At 42.5% G+C, this 27918-nt stretch overlaps 1 protein-coding gene across 2 annotated transcripts in view; it reads right to left on the bottom strand.

Moving 5' to 3' along the window:
- PTPN11 (protein tyrosine phosphatase non-receptor type 11) overlaps nt 1-25058 on the bottom strand; it is a 79240-nt gene extending 54182 nt beyond the window's left edge. For both annotated transcript variants that reach the window (XM_027044272.2, XM_027044273.2), the window contains exons 1-2: nt 24820-25058; nt 4238-4360 (exon numbers count right to left, since the gene is read on the bottom strand). In XM_027044272.2, coding sequence (XP_026900073.1) covers nt 4238-4360; nt 24820-24833 — 137 coding nt within the window. In that variant the 5' untranslated portion in view covers nt 24834-25058. The remainder of the gene's footprint in view (nt 1-4237; nt 4361-24819) is intronic.
- Nucleotides 25059-27918: the final 2860 nt, after the last annotated feature.

Here is a 27918-nt window from a genome sequence, read left to right as displayed (position 1 = left end):
TCTCTCAGGGTTGGGAGTTCGGGCCCCCCATAGGATGTAGAGATTACTTAAAAATAAAATCTTTGAAAGTCTGGCCTGTCAAACTGCATATATTAAGTGACAATAATTTTCCTCATCATTAATTGATTGAGACGCATATATTAAAGTTAAACATCCATCTATCTTGTAATCTACTAAACCTACTCATTAAGTATTTTGCTCCCCACAAAATGAAACTGTATGGCTATCAAAGACTTGTATAAGAATATTCATTGTAGCCTTATTTGGAATACAAAAATATTGGAAACTCAAATATTTAGCATCAAAATGGATAAATAGTTGTATGCTCATACAATAGAACACAACACAGCAATTAAAAACAAAACAAAACAACACTGATACATACAACACGAACAAATCTCAAAAACATTACATTAAGAGAAAGAAGCCAGGGGATACCTGGCTGGCTCAGCTGGGAGAGTATACACTTGGTCTCAGGGTTGTGAGTTCGAGTCCCATGCTGGGTGTAGAGATTACTTAAAATCTTTGGGGCACCTGGCTGGCTCAGTCAGTTAAGCGTCCAACTCTTGGTATAGGCTCAGGTCACAATCTCACAGTTCATGGGTTCATGAATTTGAGCCCCACTGTCAGTTCTGAGTCTGCCTGGGACTCTCTCTCTCTCTCTCTCTCTCCTCTGCCCCCTCCCCTGCTTGCACTCTCTCCTTCTCCCTCTCAAGATAAACATTTTTTAAAAAATCTTTAAAGAAAGAAAAAAAGACAGAAAGAAAGACAAAAAGAAAGAAAGACAGAAAAAGAAAGAAACAACTATCTCACAGACCACCTATTAATCACAAAAAGAAAGGGGCACCTGGGTGGCTCAGTCAGTTGAGCGTCCAACTTCAGCTCAGGTCAGGATCTCACAGGTCCTGAGTTTGAGCCCCACATCAGGCTCTATGCTGACAGCTCAGAGCCTGGAGCCTGCTTCGGATTCTGTGTCTCCCTCTCACTCTGCCCCTAACCCACTCACATTCTGTCTCTGTCTCTCTCAAAAAAATAAACAAACATTAAAAAAAAAAAAGTACTCATAATCACAAAAAGAAAAAGGTGCCTTTACAATGGGAAAATCTGGCAAACACCTCAATCAAGTGATTAAATTGAACACCCCCAAGGGGCTCCTGAGCAGCTCAGTTAGTGACACATCGTACTCTTGATTTCAGCGCTGGTCATGATATCTCATGGTTCGTGAGTCCAAGCCCTACATCTTGCTTGGGATTCTCTCTCTCTCCCTCTCTCTCCGCTCCTCCCCTGCTCTCTCGTACGTGCTCTCTCTCTCTCTCTCTGTTTCTCTCTCAAAAATAAATACGATACAATACAATACAATACAATACAATACAATACAATACAATACAATAAAACAACACAACACAACACTGAACAGCCTTGAAAAATGGGACAAGCAGGCCCCATGTGCTTCCCACTGTGAGATAATGGGGCGGGCCGAACACTGCCCCTGTGGTGCACTTGCCAAAGATGTGTCATCTGAATTTAGAAATGAGGAAACGATCAGCAAATTGAGATTGAAGGACAACCTACGAAATGACTGGCCTGACTGGCCAAAAAGCCAGAAGAGAGAGAAAAATAAGAAAAGGTCAGGAGAGACTAGAAACATAAAAATTGAATGCAATGAATGATCCTTGACTAGATCCTCCTGAATCTAGTGTGGGGTGGCGGGTGGAGCACGAGATGGGACACGGGGTGGGACTCAGACACTTGCAATCACTTCAAAAGCCATTACTGAAATAGCAAGGGAAATCTGAATATGAATATTAGATGGTATTATAGAAGCAAGGTTAAAATGTATTACCTATAATAACGATTTTTTTCAAGATATGGAGTTTCTTTCCTTAATGTTTATTTTTGAGAGCGAGAGAGAGAGAGAGAGAGAGCAGGTGAGCAGAGGAGCAGCAGAGAGAGAGGAGGGCAGAGGACCTGAAGGGCTGAGAGCAAGCACAGAGCCCGATGTGCTACTCCAACTCACGAACCGTGAGATCATGACGTGAGCCGAAGTCAGACACTTAACTGAGCCACCCACGCGCCCCTCATAACTGAGTCTGTAGTTACACAGGAGAATGTTCTTGTTTATCAGACATAGACATTGAAGTTTTTTTGTTTTGTTTTTCCCAAGGAGGACTCTTGCCCAGCGTGAAGCCCAAGACGGGCTCGAACCCATGACCCTGAGATCAAGACCTGAGGATCCGACTCTTGATTTTGGCTCAGATTGTGATCTCATGATTCATGGGTTCAAGCCCTACATCAGGCTCTGCACTAACAGTGCAGTAATAGTGCAGAGCCTGCTGGGATTCTCTCTCTCTCTCTCTCTCTCTCTCTGCCCCTCCCCCAATTACACCAACTCAAAATAAGTAAATTTAAAATAATAATAAAATAAAATACAGGTAAAAATAGGGACACCTGTCTGACTCAGTTAGTGGAGCAAGCAACTCTTGATCTCAAGGTTGTGAGTTCGAGCCCCATGTTGGGTATAGGGATTATTTAACATCACAATCTTTTTAAAAGTTTTAAAACAAAGTAAAAAATATATTGATTATCTGCACTTTGCTTTCAAAAGGTTCAGGGGGGAAAAAAGTAGACACACAAACACACACTCAGAAGGGACAAACATGACAACATGCTGGCAGGTGAAGAGAAGGTGGGTGGTCACATATTCATCTTCCAACGTTTCTATAAGCCAGAAATTTTTCAAAATAAAAAGTTGAGGGGCAAGGAAAAACAAAAAATCCCACCAATTCTCTAGTCCCGGTCCTGCCACTGAATAGCGGCGAGACTAGGTTACTAACTTAACCTCTGGGTCTCAGCTCAGTCACCTGTAAAATGAAGATAATTGTGGTACTTATTCATAGGTTGCTGGGAAAATTAAATAGAATGATATGTGTAGAGTGCTTGGCACAAGGGCCTGGTGCATATGTCAAGTCCTCAATCATGTCTGCTGTCACCATCATGATCATCATATACTCTCCAAACAAACTCTTACAGCTCAAATATCACACAACGTTTAAGTTAGAGGTCCGTGCTGATTCAAGCCCTGAGGACTCACGAAGACCCATTCCTTGTATTAAAACACAAGAAAAAGTTAACGACGGGGGCTCCTCAAAAACTAATCCAAGCCAAAAAGAGGTTTCCCAAGTCCCAAAGGGATCCTAAATAAACCCACCAGAGTTTATCCAACCCTCTATTGTGGGAGTGTTTTCAGTTTGTTTTACATTTTTTGAACGGTATGGCCAACATCCTGTTACAGGTCTCTTTGAGCAGGTGGGACGGTTTTTCTAGAAACTGACCTTCTCTTATATACTTATTTCCCTTACTCTTGATTATTCCAGGAGCTGTAACGCTACTGCCTTATGATTTTGCTTTTATTATTACTATTTTGAAATAAGGAAGTAAGATGTGTTGACCATACTGTTCAAAACATTTGAAACAAAAACAACTCAGTGTCCCACAACAGAGGGCTGGATAAACTGTGGTAGGTTCACAACATTTGAGTATAGCCATCAACATTAAAATTAATAATTAGATCTCTATGTACCAGCACAGACCTCAAAAAGTTTAAACAGGAAGTTGCAGAATAACAGATACGTTCTAAGGCCTGTGTATGTGAATTCTAAAAACACACAAACCAACTTTATATTGTTCACAATAGCAGCAAGACAGTGCAAGTACAAAGACACATTCAGGAAGGATACATGCCAACCTCTCGATGGCGGTTTCCTCTGGGGAAAGAGGGAGGGGATGGGACTGGGCAGGGGAACAAATGGGACCACAACTTCCTCAGTGATGTTTTATTTCTTGAAAAAGAAAAGCGATCTGAAGAACCTCTTCAAAAGCATTTTTCCCGTTAAGAAATCCACAGGAGGAAAAGGGAAAACGCAGGCAACCAGGTCCAGGACGTGTGGAACCCGGACCAAGCGGTGGTGACGACGGTCTGTTCACCTCACCCGCGGGGGTCTCTCAGGGGAGAAGACGTGCCCATCATGATGCCCCTTCTGCTGCATTCCCACGCGCCCACTCTCGGGAGGCCTCGCCTGAGGCCCGTGAGCAGGCTCGAGTCGCATCTGACACGTGGGCCAGGCCTCGCCATGGGCCAGCAGGCAGGCCTTCAGACTCTCAGGGAGGGTAGCAAGCGGTCCTGGTGCGGTCTTAACGTTTCTCACCCTTTCCGGGTTCTCTTTTTCCTCCAACTTACCTGACAGAAAGGGTGAAGTCTCCAGGGTTACTTTTACTGGGCCTCGCCAAAAAACTGCCATCAACTCCTCTTGTCAACAGCAGGTTTTCTGCCTCCACGCCAGTGATGTTTGGGTGAAACCATCTTGAGCAAGAGAAAAATGGAGAGAGCCATGAAAACCAAGGGACTCTGTCACTTCCCACACCATCACACCGAAAATGCCTAGGGGTAGAGCAGCTAATAGAAATAAAAAACAAGGGGCGCCTGGGTGGCTCAGTCAGTTGAGCGTCTGACTCTTGATTTCAGCTCAGGTCATGATCTCATAGTTTGTGAGACTGAGCCCCACACTGGGCTCTGCGCAGACAGGGAGAGCCTGCTTGGGATTCTCCCCTCCCTCTTTCTCTGCCCTTCCCCACCCCCAAATAAATAAACTTAAAAAAAAAAATCTTTACAAAAATACAAAACAAGACCTTCCCTTCCTCTTCCCCCTCTTCTCCTTGGTCACTCCCACCCCCCTTGACTTCCTCTTGGTAGGAGCCTAGCTAGCATCCTGCCAGCACGATGGGTGGGGCTGGGGCATGGTCAGTGGGACCGGGGCTGGGGGTTTGGATATTAAGCCAAGCCCAAAGCCCAAAAAGACAGTCCAGGAGATTGAATACATGGAGTGGAATTACACAAGTAAATAAAGAAACTAATGAATAAACATACTGAGGATAATGAGAGCCAGATTTCTCACTGTTGGAGAGCCAATATACATATAGACAGGGAGAACACCCAAATAAACTCTGGTGTTAGATTAGAATCGGAGGTAATGTAAACTCTAGCTTTTAACATACATATAGAGATAACTATAGAAATACAGATGTAGGTTTCCATGTAGGTATGTGCATATGTATGATGCATACATATTTTCCTAGCTCTTTCTTCTAAAAGGGCCTGGAAGCAATGACACCCCAGTAGCCATCAGCATAACCAGCCCCCTTATCATGGTTTCTAAATACTTTTCTCCAACAAAAGGAACCGGGTTTCTTGGAGAAAAAGCTGATTCCAGTTCTGGGCACTAAAAGTAAGATGAATTTGGAACACCTTCCTGTATCCAGCTCCAATGAGGACATGTCAAAAGAATACAAGAGCCAGCTTAAAGGGACTCATACCTGCCAAATTAGACAATTTGTACCTCAAAATTAAAAAACGATATTGGGGCATCTGGGTGGCTCAGTTAGTTAAGCATCCAACTTCAGCTCAGGTCACAATCTCACAGTTCGTGAGTTCGAGGGCTACGTCGGGCTCTGTGCTGACAGCTCAGAGCCTGGAGCCTATTTCAGATTCTGTGTCTCCCTCTCTCTCTGCCCCTCCCCTGCTCATGCTCTGTCTCTCTCTGTCTCAAAAATATACATTAACCATTTTTTTTGAAATAAAAAATGATATTAATAGAAAACAGACCATTGAATAAAATAAGAAACCTAACAGTCCATATAGATCTCAATTTTTTTTAACTAATTACGGTTCTTCCAAAAATTAAGTATGGACTAACCATATATACCGAAATTCCACTTCTGGGTATATACCCAAAAGAACTAAAAGCAGGAACTCAGATATTTGTATACACATGTTCATAGCAGCACTACTCACAACAGCCAAATGGTGGATGCAACCCAAGTGCCTACCAACGAACGAATGGATCAACAAAATGTGATTGTATACATCAACGGAATATAATTCAGCCTTGATAAGTTAGAAATTCTGCCACACGCTACAACACGGATGAACCTTGAAGACATTGTGTTGAATGAAACACACCAGTCACAAAAGGGCATATACTGTAAGACCCTACCTCTCCATGATGCACCTAGGGTAGTCAAACCCAAAGAGCCAGAAAATAGGATGGTAGTTGTCAGGAACTGGAGGAGGACATGGGAGTGTTAGTGCTTAACAAGCACAGAGTTTCAGCTGAGAAGATGAAAATGTTCTGGAGATGGATGGTGCAGGTGGCTGTCCACCAATGTCAATGTGCTTAATGTCACTTAAAAACCATTAGGGGCGCCTGGGTGGCGCAGTCGGTTAAGCGTCCGACTTCAGCCAGGTCACGATCTCGCGGTCCGTGAGTTCGAGCCCCGCGTCGGGCTCTGGGCTGATGGCTCAGAGCCTAGAGCCTGTTTCCGATTCTGTGTCTCCCTCTCTCTCTGCCCCTCCCCCGTTCATGCTCTGTCTCTCTCTGTCCCAAAAATAAATAAACGTTGAAAAAGAAAAATCATTAAAATGATGCGGCGTCTGGGTAGTTCAGTTGGTTAAGCGTCTGACTCTTGATTCAGCTCAGGTCATGATCCCACAGTTCATGAGATCAAACCCCGTGTTGTGCTCTGCACTGACAGTGCAGAGCCTGCTCGGGATTCTCTGTCTCCCTCTCTCTGTCCCTCTCCCACTAGCACACACACACACACTCTGTCAATCAATCAATCAATCAGTATTTTTCAAAGTTTTAGGGGCACCTGGGTGGCTCAGTTGGTTGAGTATCTGACTTCGGCTCAGGTCATGATCTCATAGTCCGTGGGTTTGAGCCCCGCGTCGGGCTCTGTGCAGACAGCTCAGAGCCTGAAGCCTGCTTCGGATTCTGAGTCTCCCTCTCTCTCTGCCCCTCCCCTTCTCACGCTCTGTCTGTCTCTCTCTCTCTCTCAAAAATAAACATTAAAAAAGTTAAAATAAGTTTTAAAAAATGGTTAAAGTGACAAATTTTCTGTTATGTATATTTAACTGCAATCAAATACAGGGGGACAAAGGGAAAGCTCTTTGCAGTAGAAGCACAAAGAATGATATATAATAAATACAGGGGTAACAGAATTAGGAAATCACCTTTTGGTAACTGTCACATTAATAGGTCAGGCAAGAACTGTCACAAGGCACTAAAACTAGTGGGTGAACATTTCAGGAAGTACAGGGTGTTTATAGCAACTCAAAGTACCTCCCCATGAAATGTTTATTAATTACTTATTAATTACCAAATAAAAAATGCTCAGGGGCGCCTGAATGGCTCAGTTAGTTACGTGTCCAACTTCGGCTCGGGTCATGATTTCACGGGTTCTTGAGTTCGAGCCCCACATCAGGCTCTGCAGAGAGCTCAGAGCCTGGAGCCTGCTTCAGATTCTGTGTCTCCCTCTCTCTCTGCCCTTCCCCCACTGACACTGTGTCAGTGTGTGTGTGTGTGTGTGTGTGTGTGTGTGTGTGTGTCTGTCTCTCTCAAAAATAAACATTAAAAAAATTTTATAAATAAACATTAAAAAAAAATTTTAGATACAAACTTCACAGTGGAGTGGAGAATTTGACAGATAACTATCTTAACCAACAGATAAAAGTTAACATCACCAGTTATGGATTAAAGTGGCATCACGTGCCTCCTGACATCATGCATGGAGAAGAGCAAGTGCCATTTGTGATATTCCCATCAAAAATGCATTATCTAACCTAATTATGAGGAACATCAGACAAACCCCAAATGAGTGACATTCTACAAGGTCAGATGGAGGTAGAAATTCGATGGTATCATTATAATATAAATTTCCTGATTTTGACAAGTGTACTGTATGTATGTCTGTTTTTAGGAAATGCACACTGAAGTATTTTATTTTATTTTATTTTATTTTAATGTTTATTTATTTTGAGAGAGAGAAGGAGAGAGAGACAGAGCACGCATGAGTGGGATAGGGGCCGAGAAGGAGACAGAATCGGAAGCAGGCTCCTGTGCTGTCAGCGCCCTACGCGGGCGGGGCTCAAACTCACAAACCGCGAGATTATGAGCTGAGCCAAAGCTGGACACTTAACCAAGTGAGCCACCCAGGCGCCCCAACACACTGACGTATTTTAGAGTAACAAGACAACATGCTTGTAATTTACTCTCCAATGGTTCAGAATGAAATTAGACATACAGTGTGTATATACATGGGGGGAGGCAAATGTGATACCACGCTAGCTGGCAAATCTGGGTAAAAACTAAACAGAAATTGTACCATTCTTACAAGATTTGTATAAATTTGAAGTTATTTCAAAATAAAAAGTTTTTAAAGACACACAAATAACGAAGTCCACCATGAATGCCGTCCACTTCAGAGGATTCCTCTTTGAGTTTCCAGTAAGATTTCCTTCATGGATTCTAAAAGTCACCAACATTTGTGGTAAAAAGAGTAATTTCGGAAGTCAAATTACCCAGGACCTTTACAGACTAATTCAATACTCCCAGGAATAGAAGTCAATTATTAAATGTAGAGTCCCGGTACTGATACGCAAACGAACTTTGAAGAGACTTCTCGACAAATATTGGCCCCATGTGAGTTGTTTTACAACAGTGAAAGAGAGAAAGCAAGGGTGAAAAGCTGTCATAAATCGTGCACTAAGGACATGGACACGTCTGCAGCATCATGGTGAGGGCTCTGATCACACAGACCTAGGTGCACAACTGAGCCCTACCACTGACTAGCTCAGTGACCTGGGCAAGTTCTTTCTACTTCTGATTTATCATCCACAATATAGCAATAATAATTCTTAGGTTTGTTTTAAGAACAAACTGAGGGGGCGGCTGAGTGGCTTAGTCAGTTAAGCGTCCAACTGCGGCTCAGGTCATGATCTCATGGTTCGGGAGTTCGAGCCCCGTGTCGGGCTCTGTGCTGACAGCTCGGAGCCTGGAGCCTGCTTCGGATTCTGTGTCTCCCTCTGTCTGCCCCTCTGCTGCTTGCACTCTATCTCTTGCTCTGTCTCAAAAATAAATAAACATTAAAAAAAAAAAAAAGAACTGAGAATCCATACAACATAATATCATTCGGTCATTTAAAAGGAATGAAGCACTGATAAATGCTACAATTTGAATGAACCTTGAAAATATTCTGCTAAATGAAAGAAACCAGACACAAGAGGCCACATGTTGTATGATTCCATTGATGTGAAATGTCCAGAACAAGCAAATTCACAGAGACAGAAAGTAGATTTAGTGCTTGCTTTAAGAAGGGGGATAGCTAGGGGCACCTGGGTGGCTCAGTCGGTTAAGTGTCCAAGTCTTAGTTTCAGCTCAGGTCATGATTTCACAATTTATGGGTTCAAGCTCCACACTGGGCTCTGAGCTGACAGTGCAGAGCCTGCCTGGGATTATCTCTCTCTCAAAATAAATAAACAAACTTTTAGAAAGCAGGGGGTGGGAAGGAGGCAGGGGGACACCTGGGTGGCCCAGTCACATAAGCATCTGACTCTTGATTTTGGCTCAGGTCATCATGATCTCAGTTCGTGAGTTTGAGCCCCACATGGAGCTCAGTGCTGACAACATGGAGCCTGCTTGGGATTCTCTCTCTCCTTCTCTCCCTGCCCCTCCCCGTCTTGTTCTCATTCTCTCTCTAAATAAATAAATAAACATTAAAAAAAAAAAGAAGGGGGACAGGTAATAGGTACAGGGTTTCTTTTTGAGTAATGAAAATGTCCTAAAATTGTAATGCAGCATGTGAATATACTAAAAACCAGTGAACAGTATACTTTAAATAGGTGAACTGTTGTGGTATGTGAATTATCCCTTTAAAGTTGTTGAAAGAAAGAAAGAAAGAAAGAAAGAAAGAAAGAAAGAAAGAAAGAAAGAAAGAAAGAAAGAAAGAAAGAAACCGGGATAATAAAAGAGAGGGCTTTAAATTCACTCATTCCACAAACACCGAATACACGGGCACTGAGGACACACCGGTTAACAGGGTAACATCCCTCTCCTCAACAGGGTTTCTTTATAATGGAGGAGATAAAAACCAAAAACTAAAAAATCAAAGTAAATACATAAGATGTCAGACGGTAAAACTGCTACAAGAGGCAGCGAGAGGGGAATAGAGGATGAGGGAGATACTTTTTTTTAATGTTTATTTGTGAGAGAGAGAGAGAGAGAGAGAGAGAGAGAGAGAGAGAGAGAGACAGAGCGAGCACACATGCGCCCAACGCAGGCCTCAAACCCATGAACCGCAAGGCCATGATCTGGCTTAAAATCGAGAGTCAGATACCCAACCAACTGAGCCACCCAGATGCCCCAAGGTGGATGCTACTTATACAGGATACACCGGGAGCCTCAGCGACAAGGTAACATTTAACAAGACCTAGAAGAAGCAAGGCAGCACATGCCCATATGTGGGAGAGGAGCACGCTAGGCAAGGGGAGGAGCAAGATCAAGGGCACAGGGGAGGACCGTATTTGACATGTGTGCAAGAGGCCAGTGTGGCTGCAGCAGAACAGGCAAGGGACAGACAAGTACATGAGGCCAGTGAGGTCACGAAAAGCCAGAAGATGCAGGGACTCGGAGACCCTGTAAAAACATCAGCCTTTATTTTCTGTAAGATGGGAAAGGACTGGAGGGTTTTAGGCAGAGGAGCAACATGATCTGACTTATATTTCTAAATCGCCTTTCAAACTACTGTGCAGGGATAGCACCCAAGTCAGTTAAGAAAGCTACTGTGATAAATAATCCGGACAAGAAATGATAGGACCAAGGACCAAGGTGGCAGCAGTGGGAGGAGTGATAAATAGTTCAACTAGGAATATCTTAAGGGTAGCCAACAGGATTCCCTCAGGGATTACACATGGGACGGGAAGGAAGGAAGGAAGGAAGGAAGGAAGGAAGGAAGGAAGGAAGGAAGGAAGGAAAGAAAGAAAGAAGAAAGGAAGGAAGGTAGGAAGAAGAATGACTCCTAGGTTTGGAGTCTAGTCAACTCGAGGGTTGGAGATATGGAAAGGGTAGGGAAAGAAAATTAAGTGTTAGAGATGGTACATGTGGAATTTAAGATGCTTAGTTACCTGAGTGTGGGGCCACACTAAGTACATAACGTTAGATATTACTGACAATCATAATAATAAGATTGTTCTGACAAGAAATAATCACAAGAGGCAAGAACGCACACATAGTCTATCAACATTCCTGTTTACATGAATGGAAATTTGTTTTATTTTTAATTTTTCCTGTACCATCTCACTAGTGTTTTTAGGGGAATCTAAACATCATTCTCATTGGCCTAGGAAAAAAATCACAGGGCTCAGAACAAAAGGAAAAAATATTAGTTTGCTTTTCACTCTCTCTGAGAGCCTATCAGAAGATCAAGATAGAATTTCACCCAGGAAGAGCTCAACCTTGATTTGTATACCTATCAGCTGGCATCCCATATTTTGCATTCAGTATGATTACCTAAACTACCCAATTTTTTAAAATTTTTTAAATGTTTATTTATCTTTGAGAGACAGAGAGAGACGGAGCATGAGTGGGAGAGGAGCAGAGAGAGAGGGAGACACAGAATCCAAAGCAGGCTCCAGGCTCTGAGCTATCAGCACAGAGCCTAATGCGGGGCCTGAACCCACGAACCATGAGATCCTGACCTGAGCCGAAGCTGGACACCTAACCGCCCCGAATTTTTTTTTTAAATCTTGCCCAGCTTCTTTGATCCTTGGTTCCCACCTGAGTCCCCACAGTCCTATCAAAAAGTACTATCTATCAGAGGGCTTCCAGATATTTGTAATTTTTCAAAACATATAATGGAAATCTTACATCACCCCTCAATTTGTCTACCTACATAAAGTAATTAAAATGTCAAATGCCTTTTGTTTGTGGCTGCAAAACAATTATGGTACTTGGTATGGTAGTCTGAAGCAGAGTGGCATAATGCTGCCTTCTACCAGAAAGAAAGAAAAGAAAAGAAAAGAAAAGAAAAGAAAAGAAAAGAAAAGAAAAGAAAAGAAAGGAAGGAAGGAAGGAAGGAAGGAAGGAAGGAAGGAAGAAAGAAAGAAAGAAAGAAAGAAACAATTACTATATAATAAATTCAGATTTGGAAACAATTTTTTTCAGAAGGCATAATGCTGCCTTCTTAAAAAAAAAGGAAGAAAAAAGGGAAAACCAATTATTATACAATAAATGCAGGTTTGGAAACAATTTTTTTCAGAATATTAGGTTTATGCTTAAAAAAAAAAAAAAAAGAGGAACCCCCCCCTGGGTTGAAAAGGCTGGGAATCACTGGCATGGGGTGGCAAAGCCTTATAGGTAGGAACATGGGCTGCAGCTAGATTGCCCTGGTTCACATCCCAGCTGCATGTGGCCGCGGGCTAGTTATTTCATCTCACTGTTAACTCATCTATAAAATGGGCATAGTAACATGCGCATGTGTGCAAACACACACGCACGGCATCCTCCTGATCTATACCCCAATTTTTTTCACCTACTACAACTTGAAGATCCTTCTATAGCAGTGCGTTCTTTTTAACAGCTACATGATATTCCATCGTATGAATATACCGCCCAGAATTTAATCGCCAGTATAGGATATTTACCTCATGCCTAGGTTTCGCTATTACAAACAATGCAGCAGAACATATCCGTTACAATCACCGTTATACACTTTTTCAAGTACATCTCCAAATCACATTGTTAGAAAACTGCTTTGGCAAGAGTTTGCCTTTCACTTTGACAAATCTCCCCAACTGCACTCAAAAGAAGGTACCAGTTTCGACTCCCATAAACTGAGTGTGAAAGGCCCTGTTTTCTCTCACTTTTGCCAATACTGCATATGTTACCAGATTTTTTCATCTTTGTTGCTCTGATTCATGGGGAAAAAATACCATTCTAGTTTGCATTTCGGGGTGAGACTAAGCACTTTTTCGTATTTTCAAAGTCTCTTTTTCTTCCTTTTGTATGAATTGTCAGTTGGTCACAGCTCGTTTTCTCTCGCATTTTTTCCCTCCGTCATAGGAAGGAGCTCGTGACACAACCAGAAAATGATCCTTTATTATATGTGTGGCAAATATTCATCTTAGCTTTTGCACTTTTCACCCTGTGGTATTCTTTTTACACAGAAATTCATCGGGGCATGGTGAAATGTATCAGATTTTTCCTTTATGATTTCTGGGTTGCTCACTATACTTAGAACAACTTAATTCACAGCACTGTTGTGAGATACAAATAAGACATAAAATGCTTAGCACAGAAGCAGCCCTTAGAGTTTCACCTTTGGAACTAGGAATTTACTTTTTAGTCAGAATAAAATTCTCACCATAAAGGAACAGAATTTCACAGGACCCTGCAAGGTGTGGCCCCAACCTCTCTTGCTCTGGTGACTTCGTGGTCAAGCCTACTTTTCTCCACGGTCAGATGCTCCCATCCTACCTCCTCACAGCACCTAAGTGATATCAACATGAAATCTATGCACGCGTTCCTCCAACCACCAGGTTAAAGGCTGGACTGGCAGCTCACAAGGGGGAGAGAGCCTGTCTGTTTCAGCACCAATGTGTAATGTGTACCTCTGGCTCCAAGCAAAGGGGCTCACACAGGATTCCTCAAATATCTGTGGCTAGAAGGGAAGGATGAGAGCAGCCATGCGATGGGGGGAGACTGTCACTGCTCTCCCACATCCACAGTTCCCCCACAGACACGGGTCATAGGTGGTGTCACAAGAGGTTGTCAGTAGAGACGCAAATGTCAGATGGCAAAGGCTCTTCTCAGACCTGCCCCACCAACTCTTTTATTTGAAGAAAAAGATGATTATTTCTAGCAATCAATTCTTAGCCAATTTGTAGTGCTAAGGAGTTTATCTTCCCCAATCTGCACACTATGGCAATTTTAATAAGAATTTCCAAAGCAAACGTCCACAGCCCCAGCGCGTAAGACAGAAACTTATTAAAGCCCCCTCATGCATTTGAAAACACTACGTTTTGATATTTTAACTAAGTTAACATCAGTGGGGAAAGAACACTCAGTCTACTTCTCTTCGTCTCTGTTACCTCTCTGGCACCTATACAGCACTTCACCCAGCTTTGTTCTCCGGGCCCCTCACCTGTAAACGTGCAGGTGTTCATAGCCATGGTAATAGATACACATTAAAAAAAAAAAAAAAAAAAACACAGCTGCTCAGGGTTCTTTCTACGGGACTACAAGCTAAAGCAGACCACATTGGGTAGCCCTATAAACAGATCCCATTTAAAGCAATGAAATTTTACATTTAACCGGGACATTAGAGGGAAAGAACCAAAGTCATAAACATCTCTACAAAGTTTGGCAACCATTCTACCAAGGCTGTGGTGGACAGAATATCAACTGTTTAGTTTTAAGCTTTGTTTAATTTAGTAGGAGTCAAAAGAAAATATAATTTTTTTTATATTAAATGTATTTTTTTTAAATCACACCTATGGTCTGGATTTGTTTTTCCCTTCAATAAATCCACAAAAAAAAAAAATAAATAAAGGAATATCAAAAAAAAAACCCTTGAAAGAAATGTATTTTTACTCACTAATATGAGTTGCATTTTTCTTTCCTTCCCCCTCCCCCACCCCCCACTTTCGGAGAGAGAGACAGAGACAGAATACAAGCAGGGGAGGGGCAGACAGAAAGGGAGACACAGAATCAGAAGCAGGCTCCAGGCTCTGAGCTGTCAGCACAGAGCCAGATGCAGGGCTCAAACTCAAGAGCCACAAGATCATGACCAGAGTCGAAGTCGGACGTTTAACCGACTGGGCCACCTAGGCGACCATGAGTTGCATTTTTCTAAACACAAAATAAGCCCAGCCATCATAGCATGAAAAAAATGTAAAATACTAAATTTTCTTTCCCTTCCTAATTATTTGGATTGAAAAAGGTCAGGAGAAGGCACAAGTTTATGTTTCCCCATCTTGCACTTTAATTTGGAAAGAAATATTTCAAAATGTGTAAAAAAACATTTGTTTTTAAAAAGCTACTGCTTGTAAAAAGTTAAAGCATAACTTTAAATGTTACTGGTATGCAATTAGCAAGCATCACAGTAAAGATTGTATATGCGAACAATCATCAATGGATGCTAAATATAGGGAGAAACCCGAGGGGGGCAGGATACAGGCAGGCATGGTTTCACACTGTCTCCTCATCAATTGCTAATTAGTTACAGGAGAGAAAATATTTTATACAAGGAGAAAATGCACAAACTCTTAACCAGGTGATCACTGATGATGACCAACGTCATCAGTGAACATTGTATACTTCCAGATATGATATCCCAAGAAGGACACAGTTATCACCGACATAGTACTCAGGCTAATATCTAATAATGATGAAATATCAGACAAATCCAAAATGAGAAATCTTCTATTTTAATAGGGGAAGGGAGAGATGTATTTTTCCCAAAAATCACTAGCATAAAAGACAAAGGCTGTATGGGGCACCCAGGTGGCTCAGTTAGTTAAGCATCAATCAGACTCTTGATTTTGGGTCAGGTCATGATCTCACAGGTTGTGAGTTCAAGCCCTGAATCAGGCTCTGTGATGGCAGTGCAGAACCTGCATGGGATTCTCTTTCTCTCTCCCTCCCTCTCTGTCTCTCCCTCCCTCATACCCTCTGTCTCTCTCTCTCAAAAATTAACAAATAAATAAACTTAAAAAAAAAAAAGACAAAAGGCTATAGAAGTATTCCAGATTTAAGAGATCTAACAGCTAAATACAACTGGATCCTATACTAGAAGAGGAAAAAAAATCTATAAAGGACATTATTGGGTCAACTGGCACAGCTACAATATAACAGGTTAGACAAAAGGATTATTATCAATGGTAAAATTATTACAGTTAAAAATTAAAAAGGGGTGCCTGGATGGCTCAGTTGGGTAAGTGCGTAACTCTCAATTTTGGCTCAGGTCATGATCTCATTGCTCACAATGGAGCTTCATGTCGGGCTCTGCACTGACAGTGTGGAGCCTGCTTGGGATTCTCTCTCTCCCTCTCTCTCTCTCTGTCCCTCCCCCGCACATGTGTGCTCACGCTCTCTCTTTCTCTCTCTCAAAATAAATAAATACACTTAAAAATTTTTAAATGATAACTTTATTCTTAATGTTTATTTTGAGGGAGAGAGAGAGTATGAACAGGGGAGGGGGGGAGAGAGAGAGGGAGACACAGAATCCGAACCTGAGTTTCGTGACCTGAGCCGATGTCAGACACTTAACCGACTGAATCACCAAGGCGCCCCAAGGATAACTTTATTCTTAGAAAATATGCACTGAAGGGGCGCCTGGGTGGCTCAGTCAGTTAAACATCCCACTTCGCCTCAGGTCATGATCTCACAGTTGGTGGGTTCGAGCCCTGCGTCAGGCTCTGTGCTGGAGCTTGCTTCAGATTCTGTGTCTCCTCCTCTCGCTATCCCTCCCCTGCTCGTGCTCTGTCTCTCTCTGTCTCTCAATAATATATAAACGTTAAAAAAACTTTTTTTTTTAAAGAAAATATGCACTGAAGTATTTAAGGGTAAAGGACTATGATATATGTAATTTACCCTCAAATGTTTGGGGCAAGATTATAAAATATTATATACGTGTATTTACACACACAGAATATAAAGCAAATGGGATGAAAAGTTAACAGTGCTGAGTCTGGGTAAATGGTATGCCATCTATATGTGTATTCTTTGTACTGTTCTTATTCTTGTAACTTTTCTCTAAGTTTGAAATGAATCCCAAGTAAATAAAAATTCTATAGAATTTTTCTGAAATATCCATTTGCTACAGTCACCAGCATGACTTACATCACCAGTAAGTTATCCATGCCTACACCCCCGAAGCTGGCTGTACTAGGTCCCAAAAAAGGGGTGACAGAGAGAAGAAAATAAGTAAGACAGAGAGGAGAATTCACATGGAGGTAGAGTCTGGGGACAGAAAGAAGACAGATTTATCGTTTTACTACCAAAAATATTACATATTTAAATAAGAACTTACAAATTGTAAAATAAAGATCTCTCCACGTTTATCACACATACCTTTCTTCAGCAATTGTGAACTAGCCCTGATAGCAAGGACAAAGCAACACAGTATTTGCTTTCATCCGTCATGGCTGATTAAAATTACTGCTACATTTACTGAATGCCATGTGCCAATTCTGAAACTCCAGAAATCAAACTTTTAACCATTACCTTCGGCTACTTATTTCTAAAAATTTCTAACAGCAGGATCTAAACCACACATTGTCCTATTGTAACCGCATGTTCTCACCTTTGCATATTCTACAGGAATAATGCTTACAGAGTAACCTGCTGATGCTGAGGACGCAAAAGACATTACAAAAGTGACTTCTGCTGCTGAAGGTGAAGCCTGGTAAACATCACCCGACCCATCAGGTAGACTGGCAACAGGAGATACGGCCGTTGGATGGTGGTCTCTTTACCCCTTTATTAAATAAACCATTATTTCATTTACAACTTACAAGTATGCCTATCATGTTATTAAGAGTCAACAGAGGAGGGTGACGTTTACAGAGGAAACTCGGTAACTAGCATTTAGCACAAAGGCTGGACACAGCAAGAACTTAATACACATTGGCTATCACCTTTGTTATCATTATTATTACTGATGGAACATAGCAGGAAAGATTCAACTCATGCATAATTATGTCAGTATCACAACAGACCCTGTTGACGTATATATCATTTATGTTGCACTGCCTTTTAATAAACTTAACTTCAAGGTTCAAGGGCTGTCCCTACATTATTTCAAATAGCATATAATTAGAAATTAAAAGTGCTAGTCCATACCCTATCTACTTGAGCTTTGATATATTTTAAACTCTTTTTCCTGAGCTGTTTTTTCCGAAAAGCACTGGTAATCACTGAAAACTTTTTCCCACTTATATTTAATATTTGTGTCCAACCACTGACAATTCTGGGATGTGCAGCATGCTTATCACAAATAAGGAGAAGTTAGAGTTCACTCAATCCCTTAGTTCTTAATGAGAGTAAAGACAAACAGTAGAATTAATAAAATTAGTATTACAGGGCTGTCCTCAAGGATTATAAACACTTGAACTATTAGGTACTAAGGCCACACATCTCTATGCCTGGCCCCATCTTCCACCTGGTGTGGATGTAAATGGCAGAGTTTAGTCTACCAAAAAAAAAAAAAAAAAAAAAAGGTAATGCAAATGCATCTGTACTACAGGAGGCAAATTACTATAACTCCATTTGAGTTAATCAACAAGGTGATTAATATCATGGGTCCAGACAAGATGAGATGAAACAGATAAATGTCCAATCCTCCCTTGTATATAGTAGGCATTTGATGAATGGCTGTTGACCGAATTTGGGGGGAGGATAAAATACATGGGGAAAAGGAGGATAGAGAAAAAGTCACATGGGAAGGAGAGAGGGAAGGAAGAGTGTCCCCCTTTTGCTCATTCTAACACCTGCACACCTGCCAGCCTCTGATGATCCCTTCTAACTGGCCATCTTCTGGCGTTATTATTTACTAAGGATCTCAGGTCATACGTGTTCTAGATAGGGACCACCCATCCCTTAGAAAGAGCTGAGAGCGTGTATGTGTGTGCACATATACACACACCACCACCACCACTTGTGAAAAAAGAGCCACAAACCAGTGTCTAAAAACAAAATGCCTAAAACACATGAGACTGAGTGAGCCTCAAGAAACAAAAGACAGAATCCCTGCCTGCAGGAGAGTTTACAAACCCACACGATTTTCTGGGAAATCACACCAGAAATCTAACCCCCCCACCCCCCGTTAGTGAACACATATTCTACAAAGCCTTCGCTCTCTGAGGCTAGGAACTTATTTATGTCAAGTGAGTTAAAAAAAAAAAAAAAAGAAAGAAATGCTGACGAACCAAAAAGAAAATACAATGATGCTGAATTTTTTGTTTTATCTATGCACCCTCTTCCCCCAGGGGTGTGGGGCAACAGTCAAGCAGGCCGATAATTTCAGGAACTTATTCTCAAGACTGCCATGCTAAGAAGAGTAAACTAGGGATCCAAAGTCTAATTTCAGTTTCTTGACTAAATATAAAGTGACACTGGGTATATCTTTTGTACCAGCTGCTCCAAAAAAAAAAAAAAAAATCATTATCTTTGTCCTTGGGGAGAAAGTTTATAGTTTGGTACTTCCTGCAGATTACAAGAATATTCCTCTTTTCTAATTAAATTTTAATATCCTGTAGGAAAAGGATAAGTCATGAAGAAAGGGCAGTCAATAGGGACCAGCATTCTAAGTAACAGAAGCTAGAAAAAAAGTTGTTAAGGCAGCTTTTTAATGGTAGTGAATCGTGGATAGTTCTGTCTTTATAATATCTTCTCATGGAATTTCACTGGTCAGCATCATGGCTCTGATGACAAGGCAATAAAAGCAAACTGCCTCCAAGTCTTTCTACAAATGGTTGCTACCCTAGTTCAAAGCCTCTCTCTCACTCGTCTGCTCTCCCTGAGTCCACTCGTGTCTCCTACAACCCTTCCTTCACGCTAGCCAGAAGGATATTTTTAAACTGACCAGCTCATGCCACTCCCCTGATCACATCCTTCTATGGCTTTGCACTGCTCTTAAAATACAATCCAAACTCCTCTCCATGGTCCACATGACATTTGAAGACTTTACAAGTTCCTATGTGGTCCAGTCCCCACCTACCTCCCCAGTCTCCCTTTTGCTCTTAAAGTGCTCCAAGAACTTCCCCACCTCAACACTTGCATACTTGCTGCTTCCCAATGCCCAAACACCCACCCAGGGCCTAGCACAGCGCCTGGCACATAGTCATCTCACAACAGTTCTTGAGTGAGTGGATCAACATTTCAATAGAATGGTTCGATGGGATGATAAAGACTGGAATCTAGAATGCATTATCTTTACAATAAACATATTATATGTCTGTGTGTGTGTGTGTGTTTGTACATGTATATGTATGTATTTAGTATAGGCAGACCTACAGCATATATATATGTGTATATCAGCATACGAGAACATATGTATTCTAAACAGAATATTCTATACGAATAAATTTCTATTTCAGTTTAATACTAGCTTTAGCAAACCCATTTGACATCGGCACACAAGTCTGTCTACCTCTCTGAATTCAATGCTCCTTGCAAACATGAATAGTACCATGCACGTTTCAGCGTTGTCAAGGACCACAGCACACGCAAGTTTACGAAACGCACACAACACTCCAAAACTCAGTCGTGAACTGAGCTGCAATTTAGGGAGTTTGAATCCAGTTCGGGGTCTTAAAGCCTTGGCTGCAGTACACAACTCCTACAGAGCATCAGTATTTGCCTTTCCTTAAAGGTAAGGCAGTATTTGCCTTGCCTCAGAAACGTCAGCACTGGATGGCAAGGGCTGTCCGAGTCCCAAAGGGAAAGAGGAATAACCACAGTATCCTATTGTTCGGCGGCTGCCTAACAAAGTCCACTAAGGCCCGCTAGTAACAATCACAAGCATGAGCTGGCTCTGCTTTTTCAGGATCTTGTGCGACTCTCCAACAGGCTCCACACTGACCATGTACAAGAAGGGTAAGTAATCTTAGCGGTGGCCCCTGCATTTGAGCAGCTCTGGTCAAAACCCTGAGCTTACACAGGGACACAGCACTAATAAAGACATCCCAGTCGCAATTGGAAAGGCACAGAACTGTCATTTTTCAGCAAGGCAAGTTTATTTACTCCCACGGGAGATAAACAAACATGGCCACCAGGGAGAGCCTGGGACAAAATGTACTTGACCTGCAACAGATAAACCAAAAGCCTGGAGTATGAGAAGGAGCTGCATTTTCTGCTCCTATGTAGCTCCTCTCGGCTCAAGTCATTGTACACTATCTTTCAGAAAAACGAAAAAGCAAATGTAAAGGATGTGCCATATGCTGAAAGAGGGCTTGGAGAATACAGACAGTTTTGTCAGCTGAACAAGGCAGAAATCAGGCACACAAGCCACCTCGAAAGCTAAATTCGGTACTGCGACCACTCAATTATGGGGGGAGGAGGGAGTCATTTCATTATTCACTGCCTTCATTTCCCTACCTGTGATGTTGAGAAATATCAGTATACTGAATATACTTACGTTTTAATTACCGAATGTATACAAAATCTAAATCCTAAACACACCGCAAAGAATTATTTTGATTTAAATTAAGCAAGCAAAACAAAATTGAGAATAGTATTGGTCATTCAGAAATCAACTCACACGATCATCGCCTCAGAAAGATCATTCCTAAACTCATCAAACTAACTACATTATCCCCCTTTGTTGTTTTTTATTCCTCCCAGCAGTTTTTACTACCCGAAATTGTGATATTCATTCATATGTTTCTTTTCTCTCTCTCGACCAAAAGAATAGCATCTTTGCCAGTCTTCCGGCTTTATCTGGCCTGGTTCAATAACTACTTGTTGACTGAATTAATACTGAGGTTAAAAATAATTTGAAACAGAACAACAAAGCTGGAAGACTAACGCTGATTTCAAACCTTATAATAAAACCACAATAGTCAAGACTATGTGGTATTGGCATAAGGACAGACGACTAGATCAATAACATAGAATGGAGTCCAGAAACAGATCCACACATAAATGGACAACAGATTTTCAACAAAGGTGTGAATTCGAGAAAGGCAGTCTTTTGAACAAATAGCACTAGAACCACTGGACATCCATACGCAAAATGTATACAAACACACACACACACACACACACACACACACACACACAATGCCTCCACACCTCACAATATACAAAAATTAACTCAAAGTGGATCATAAACCTAAAGCCTTTTAAAAAACATTTGAGGCCTTGGGTTAAGCAAAGCTTCCTCAGCATGATCCATTAAAAAAAATTGATAAACTGGACTTCATCAAAATTAAAAACCTCTGCTCTTCAAAAGAGACTGGTAAAAAATGAAAAGACAAGCCACAAACTAAAAGAAAATACTTGCAATTCTGATACAGAACTTGTATCCAGAATAAAGAATTCTTTTTTTTTATTTTTTTAATGTTTATTTATTTTTGAGAGAGAGAGAGAGAGAGAGAGTGTGAGCAGGGGAGGGGCAGAGAGAGAGGGAGACACAGAATCTGAAACAGGCTCCAGGCTCTGAACTGTCAGCACAGAGCCCGACGCGGGGCTCAAACTCATGGACTGTGAGATCATGACCTGAGCTGAAGTTGGACGCTCAACCGACTGAGCCACTCAGACACCCCAGAATAAAGAATTCTTGAATCTCAATTCAAAAAAACAACTAAATAAATATGGAGGAAAATAGTTGGGCCGATTAGACACGTCACCAAGGAAGATATACAGATGGCAAAAACAGCACATGAAAAGATGATCAATGTTCTAATTAGTATTAGTCACCAAGAAAAATACTAATTAGAACTACAATGAGATACCAGGATACACCCACTAAAATGGTTAAAATTTAAAAACTGACCATACCAAGTGTTGACAGAGATGTGGGGTAACTGTAACTCTCATATGCTACTGGTGGGAACGTAAACAGTTTAGCAATTTCTGAAAAAAGTGAATTATACATCTACTGTATGATCCAGCCATTCCCCCCACCCCAACAGGTATTTTGTTAAATACCTCTTGTACATTCACAGCAGCTTTGTTTGTGAGAGCCAAACTCCAGAACGACCCAAATGGTCCATCAACAGGTGGATGGATAAGCAAACAGTAAGACACCCACACAATGGAGTGTTACCGAACAATAAAGAGAAATGAACTTTTGGTGCATGCTACAACATGAATCTCCACATAATTATGCTGAGCATAAGAAACCAGACATAAAGTTCCATTTATATAAAATTCTAGGAAGTACAAACTAATGTGTCCCGACAGAAAGAAGAACAGCGGTCACTTGACAAGGAAGGGATTAAAAAGGACACAAGGAAACATCACAAGGGATGATGGATACGTTCATTACCCTCACTGTGGTGATGGTTTCAGGAGCGTATGCACATGTCAAAACATCAAATTGTACACTTGAACGTACGCAACTTATTGCGTGTCACTTATACCTTAATAAAGCTGGTTAAAAATAATAAAAGAGACCTACAGCCTGAAAAAATAATAAATAATTCCCAATCTGACTTTTTAGGTGGCACACGTTTCTTCTCGATAATAGATGGGGGCCAGAGAAAAGGAATGATCTCTCCACTTGCTGCTTTGGCTATAGCACTTCCCTGCTTCTACGCTAACAAGCTGGACAATGTAGGGTCTATTACCACCCGGCCCCTTCCCCACTCCCAACCCCCAGTCTTTTTGTCTCCTAAAGAAGCAGATCCTTACTTGTCTGGAAGAGCAGACACAAGGAACAAAAGGTTCAATGGCTATTTGACAGATTAAAGAATAGACAACTGTTTTATTTAAAAGCTCCCTAAAGAATTAGAACATTTGAGGCTATACACTGCTCTGTTGAAATGCAGTTACATATTACCCAGATCTGTAAGCACTTGCCAAGAGACCTGTCCAAGTCACTCACTTCCTAAGAGTTTATGGTTTTCTTTTCTCTCCCTCTTTTCCTTCCACGAATGAAAAATGTGCAGGTGTATTTCGAGAAGACATTCCTAATATTTTGAAAGTTCTCTCATTCAAATAACCCCAACAGCTTGACACAGTTTTCAAATGTCTAAGACAGTGATCATTACAAGACAATAAAGGAAAAGACCAAACAATGGGTCTTATGTGTGAATCGTAATAAAGAGTGGCAATACAAAATAAAAGGACCATTATCTGAAAACAGTAAGTCACACTACAGTTTACCAACAAAATAAGGCTCACAAATGATTAACAATAGTTACAAAATAATAATAGCAACATGGTGATTAATAGAAGAGATTCTGGCTCCACCACTTACTTATTGGTTGAGTGACCTCAGGCAAGTTGCCTAACTTCTGAAAATCAGTTTACTCATCTTTAAAACCAGGATAATAGTAATGATAATAATAAGAGAAATAATTCCTCTTCTCATAGGGTTATAGTGAGGATTAAATGTATTTGGTTTACAGTAACAACTAAATAAATGTTAGCTATTAGTCGTATTATTACTCTGAACTTTAAAAGGATCTCATTAATTCACTAATCCTCCTGACTCTTAGGTGCAAATCCTGTCATTTACTAGCATGTAACTTCTAAGCCTCAGTTTCCACACCCGTAAAACGGGAGGGATTAACGTTACCTGACTTTTAAGGTTGTGGTTAAGGATTAACTACAGATACAGCTCCCTTCCCTCCCATCTCCCAAAGCGAAGACCGCGGAGGAAGGAAATACTTCTAATAGCAGCAGATACAGTCAGTTTTTCCATTTCTGGCACGTGAGGCGTGGGGGAGAAAAGAGGTGCAAAGAGCCACAAAAAGGGGTCAAGTTCCTGAGTGAAGCCCCCAAACGCGCGCGAGAGGCAGTGACCCAGAGCGGCTCGACAGTCGGGGGCCTGGCCCCGCGCAACTCCCTCCTCTCCCCTCCCGCGTCCCGGGCCGAGGAGCCTCCCCAAGTGAGCGGGGTTATTTCGGAATCACCATGAGGCAATTCTCATGAGGCAATGGGTCAGGAATGCGGCGCTGAGCCGGGCCGCTGGCGTCCGCGGTTCCCCGGGCGGCTCTACCTGCCCCCGTCCTGACGGGCATCCCCAGGGCTGCGGGAGCCGGAACTCGGGGAGGCAGGAAATGAATGGGGACCCGAGAGGTGGGGGCACGGTGGCGCCGGGCCCCCCGGCCCAGGGAGGACTAGAAGTTGGGAGAGAGCCTGCCCCCACGACCCCCGGCGGGAGTCCGAACCCCGGCCGGGGCGCCCCCTCCCGGGCGGGGCTGATCGAAAGCGGCGGGGGCCGGGCCGAGGCCCGGGCCGGGCCCTCGGGGCTCCTCACCTCCGCGATGTCATGTTCCTCCCGCCCTCCGGCTCCGCGACGGACCCGCTCTTTACTCAGGTTCCGCTGGGCCCGGTCACATCGGGCTGGCCCGAGGGAGGCCCGCTCGGGACCGGACGGGGGGGCAGAGCCAGCCGGCCGCGCGCAGACCCCCCTCCAGGCCTGGGGATCCCGGAGACTGTGCAGCCGCCCCCCAAACCCGGTTCGCTCCTCCTCCTCCCCCGCCTATCGCCGCCGGCGCCGCCGTGACGTCACCCCGCGCGACGCCCGCCGCCACTTCCTGCTCCCAGGGCGCCCGGGACTGAGCAGCGGCTGGTAATAGCGGTTCATAGGCTCGGTGGAGCCGCCGCGATTCAATTCCCGAAGCCCCTTCACCCTCCTTTGGACCTGGGCTGCAAGGTGCGCGTGGCGTCCTCACTGCGGGGCTCACTCCCACGAACCGGTTGCATCCGCTCCCACCGTGTCACTTCCCTGCACTGACTGCCAAACCGAGTTTCATTCATTTCGTTCCACAAATCGCCGCTCCACTTCTTAGCTGTGTAACCTTAGGAAAGTTGCTGAGCCTCAGTTGTTGAGTCTCTGAGCTTCACTTTTCTCCATTTCATCATTTCTGTAAAATGAAGGTAGTACTATAATTGTATTCTCTTCGTAGGATTATCGTGAAGATTAAATATGCAAAATGCTTAGGACTCACCCTGGCCTATTTAATAAGTGCTTTGTAATTGTTAGCTGGATTATCGTTATAGTTAAACATTTGTTGAATATTTTCTGTCTGGGCGTCCATAGTTTTAAACTATGGGGATACAGTGGTGAACTGGAAAGACGATCTCTGCTAAAATACTGAAGACAATACTGTACTTCCATCTTCCTTTCTTGTCTTTTCTCCATACCCCTTTATATTATCGTTTTAAATAGGATAGTTAGGTAAGTCTTCACTGAGGATGACAACTTGAGCAAAAGATCTGATCCTGGAGCAGTCAGTGGGAATAATTCAGGCGAATAGCATTTCAAGCACAGGGAGAGGCAAGTGCAAAATCCCTGAGGCAACAGGCTGCCTCCTATATTCCAAAAACTATGAAGAGGTCTCTGGCTGGGGCACAGAAGGAGGTGCAAGGGGTGAAGAGGGAGCAGTAGGAGATGAGGTGAGAACAAGATAGAAATGATCTCGGGTCCTACAGGCTATTAAATGAACAGTAAAATGGAGAGTCGTTGAAAGATTTTTCAATAGAGAAGGACTATAATCCCTGTTTTAAAAATGAAAGTAAATAGGGGTGCCTGGGTGGCTCAGCTGGTTAAGCGTCTGACTTTGGCTCAGGTCATGATCTCGTGGTTTGTGGGTTTAAGCCCCATGGCGGGCTCTGTGCTGACAGCTCCGAGCCTGGAGCCTGCTTCAGATTCTGTGTCTCCCTCTCTCTTTGTCACTCCCCCACTCATGCTCTGTCTCTATCTGTCTCTCAAAAATGAATAAACTTTAAAAAAAAAGTAAAAGTAATAAAGTAAGGGTACTCTGTTAGAATCAGATCAAGAGGGCAAGTCTGGAAACAGACTAGTTCAGAATACTAACATACTGTAATATTCCAGGCTAGAGATGATGGTGGCTCAGACCAGAATGAGAGGGTAGAGCTTTTACCTGATGATGGCCCTTATGACACATAAAAGGTCACAGATGTAGTAAGTGGCAGAGTCAGAATTCAAACCCACATCTATGTAGCTCCAAAATCTTATTTCCTCCCAATGTTCCCCTCCCCATTTCTATACAGAGAACACTTTTATAGTGTTCTGACTGTTTCAGCCTTGGTGATATGGAAAAAAAATCCTTATAAAATTTGTCTTTAATATAAGTCAGTTTAATTTAGGTCATAGGCCTTCAACAAGCAGTTGTCCAACCTGTTTCTTTCCAGACCCCCTAAGTCCTGGCCTCCTAGATGACTTGAACAACACTCTAGCTGATCTTAGGCCTGCAGATTTGCTCTTTCCAACCCATCCTTTGGATAATAGCCAGAGTAATCTAAAATGCAAAACTAGTCACTCCCTACATTGAGTACCTCAATGGCTATTCACTGCTTCTAGGATGAAGTCACAAAAATTTTTAACCTACCTAGTCTGGTCCCTGCTTTTTTCACCAACCCTTCTTCCCACCACTCTATGACCCAGGCTTGCTGAGTGACTTTTGGCTCTCCTCAATATACCATGTTCTTTCCCAGCTCACGGGGCCTTTAAACAATCTGCTCTCTCTTCCTAGAGGGTTCTTTCTGGCCTCATTCCTCATTAACTCTAGTCTACTCCTCAGATCTCAGACTAGAAGTCATCTCCTCTGGGATGGGAAGACTTACCTGATTCTCCCAGTCCAGGTCAGATGGTCCCCAAGACACCTATCCTAGCTTAGAACTGAACACAGTCCACTATAAAGCTAAGATACAGTGTCATATGGGGGTTAAATTCTTGATTCCAAAGCTCAACCTTCCTGCCTGGGTGTCCATAAGTAAGTCACTTGACTTCTCCGTGTCTCGGTTTCCTTCTCTGTAAAATGGAGGGAACAACATAGGTAGGTGGTGAAGCATTAAAGATTTGTTTTTTATAAAGTACTTAGTGCCAGTCAAATAAGTACTTGACAAATACGGTTATCATTTGTCTCTTTTCCAAAGTAAACTGTAAGCTCTTGGAATGCAGAAACCATTGCTTCCCCAGTCTTCCCTATATTCTGGACACCCTGCAGCTGGAATGATCTTTCAGGAATACAAATCTAATCATGTCATTCTGTGTTATGAGGGAGTTCAAAGACTTTAGCACTAGGAATGAAAACCTTCCATTAGCACATCAGGCCCTTCTAAATATGAACCATGCCTACCTGTTCAGCTCCATTTACTCTCACTCCCTCACATAATCTGGCAGTTTCCAAAGGCCTCTTGCTGTTTCTTGCATCCTGTCTTCCTAAATTTAGTTCCTTCTGTCTGAAACACCCTTTAAACCCATCTCCATCTGGAAAACTAAGCATCAGACAAAATTCAACTCTCATTCAATCAGCTTCTCCAAGAAACATTCTTTGCACACTCCCCAAAACCACTTCCTGAGTATAAAATAGAGACCCCCCCCTCCCCT

This window comes from Acinonyx jubatus, chromosome D3, assembly GCF_027475565.1.
Source record: "Acinonyx jubatus isolate Ajub_Pintada_27869175 chromosome D3, VMU_Ajub_asm_v1.0, whole genome shotgun sequence".
Lineage (NCBI taxonomy): Eukaryota > Metazoa > Chordata > Mammalia > Carnivora > Felidae > Acinonyx > Acinonyx jubatus.
Note: the sequence above shows the minus strand (reverse complement) of the source record. Positions and strands in the feature narration are given on the sequence as shown.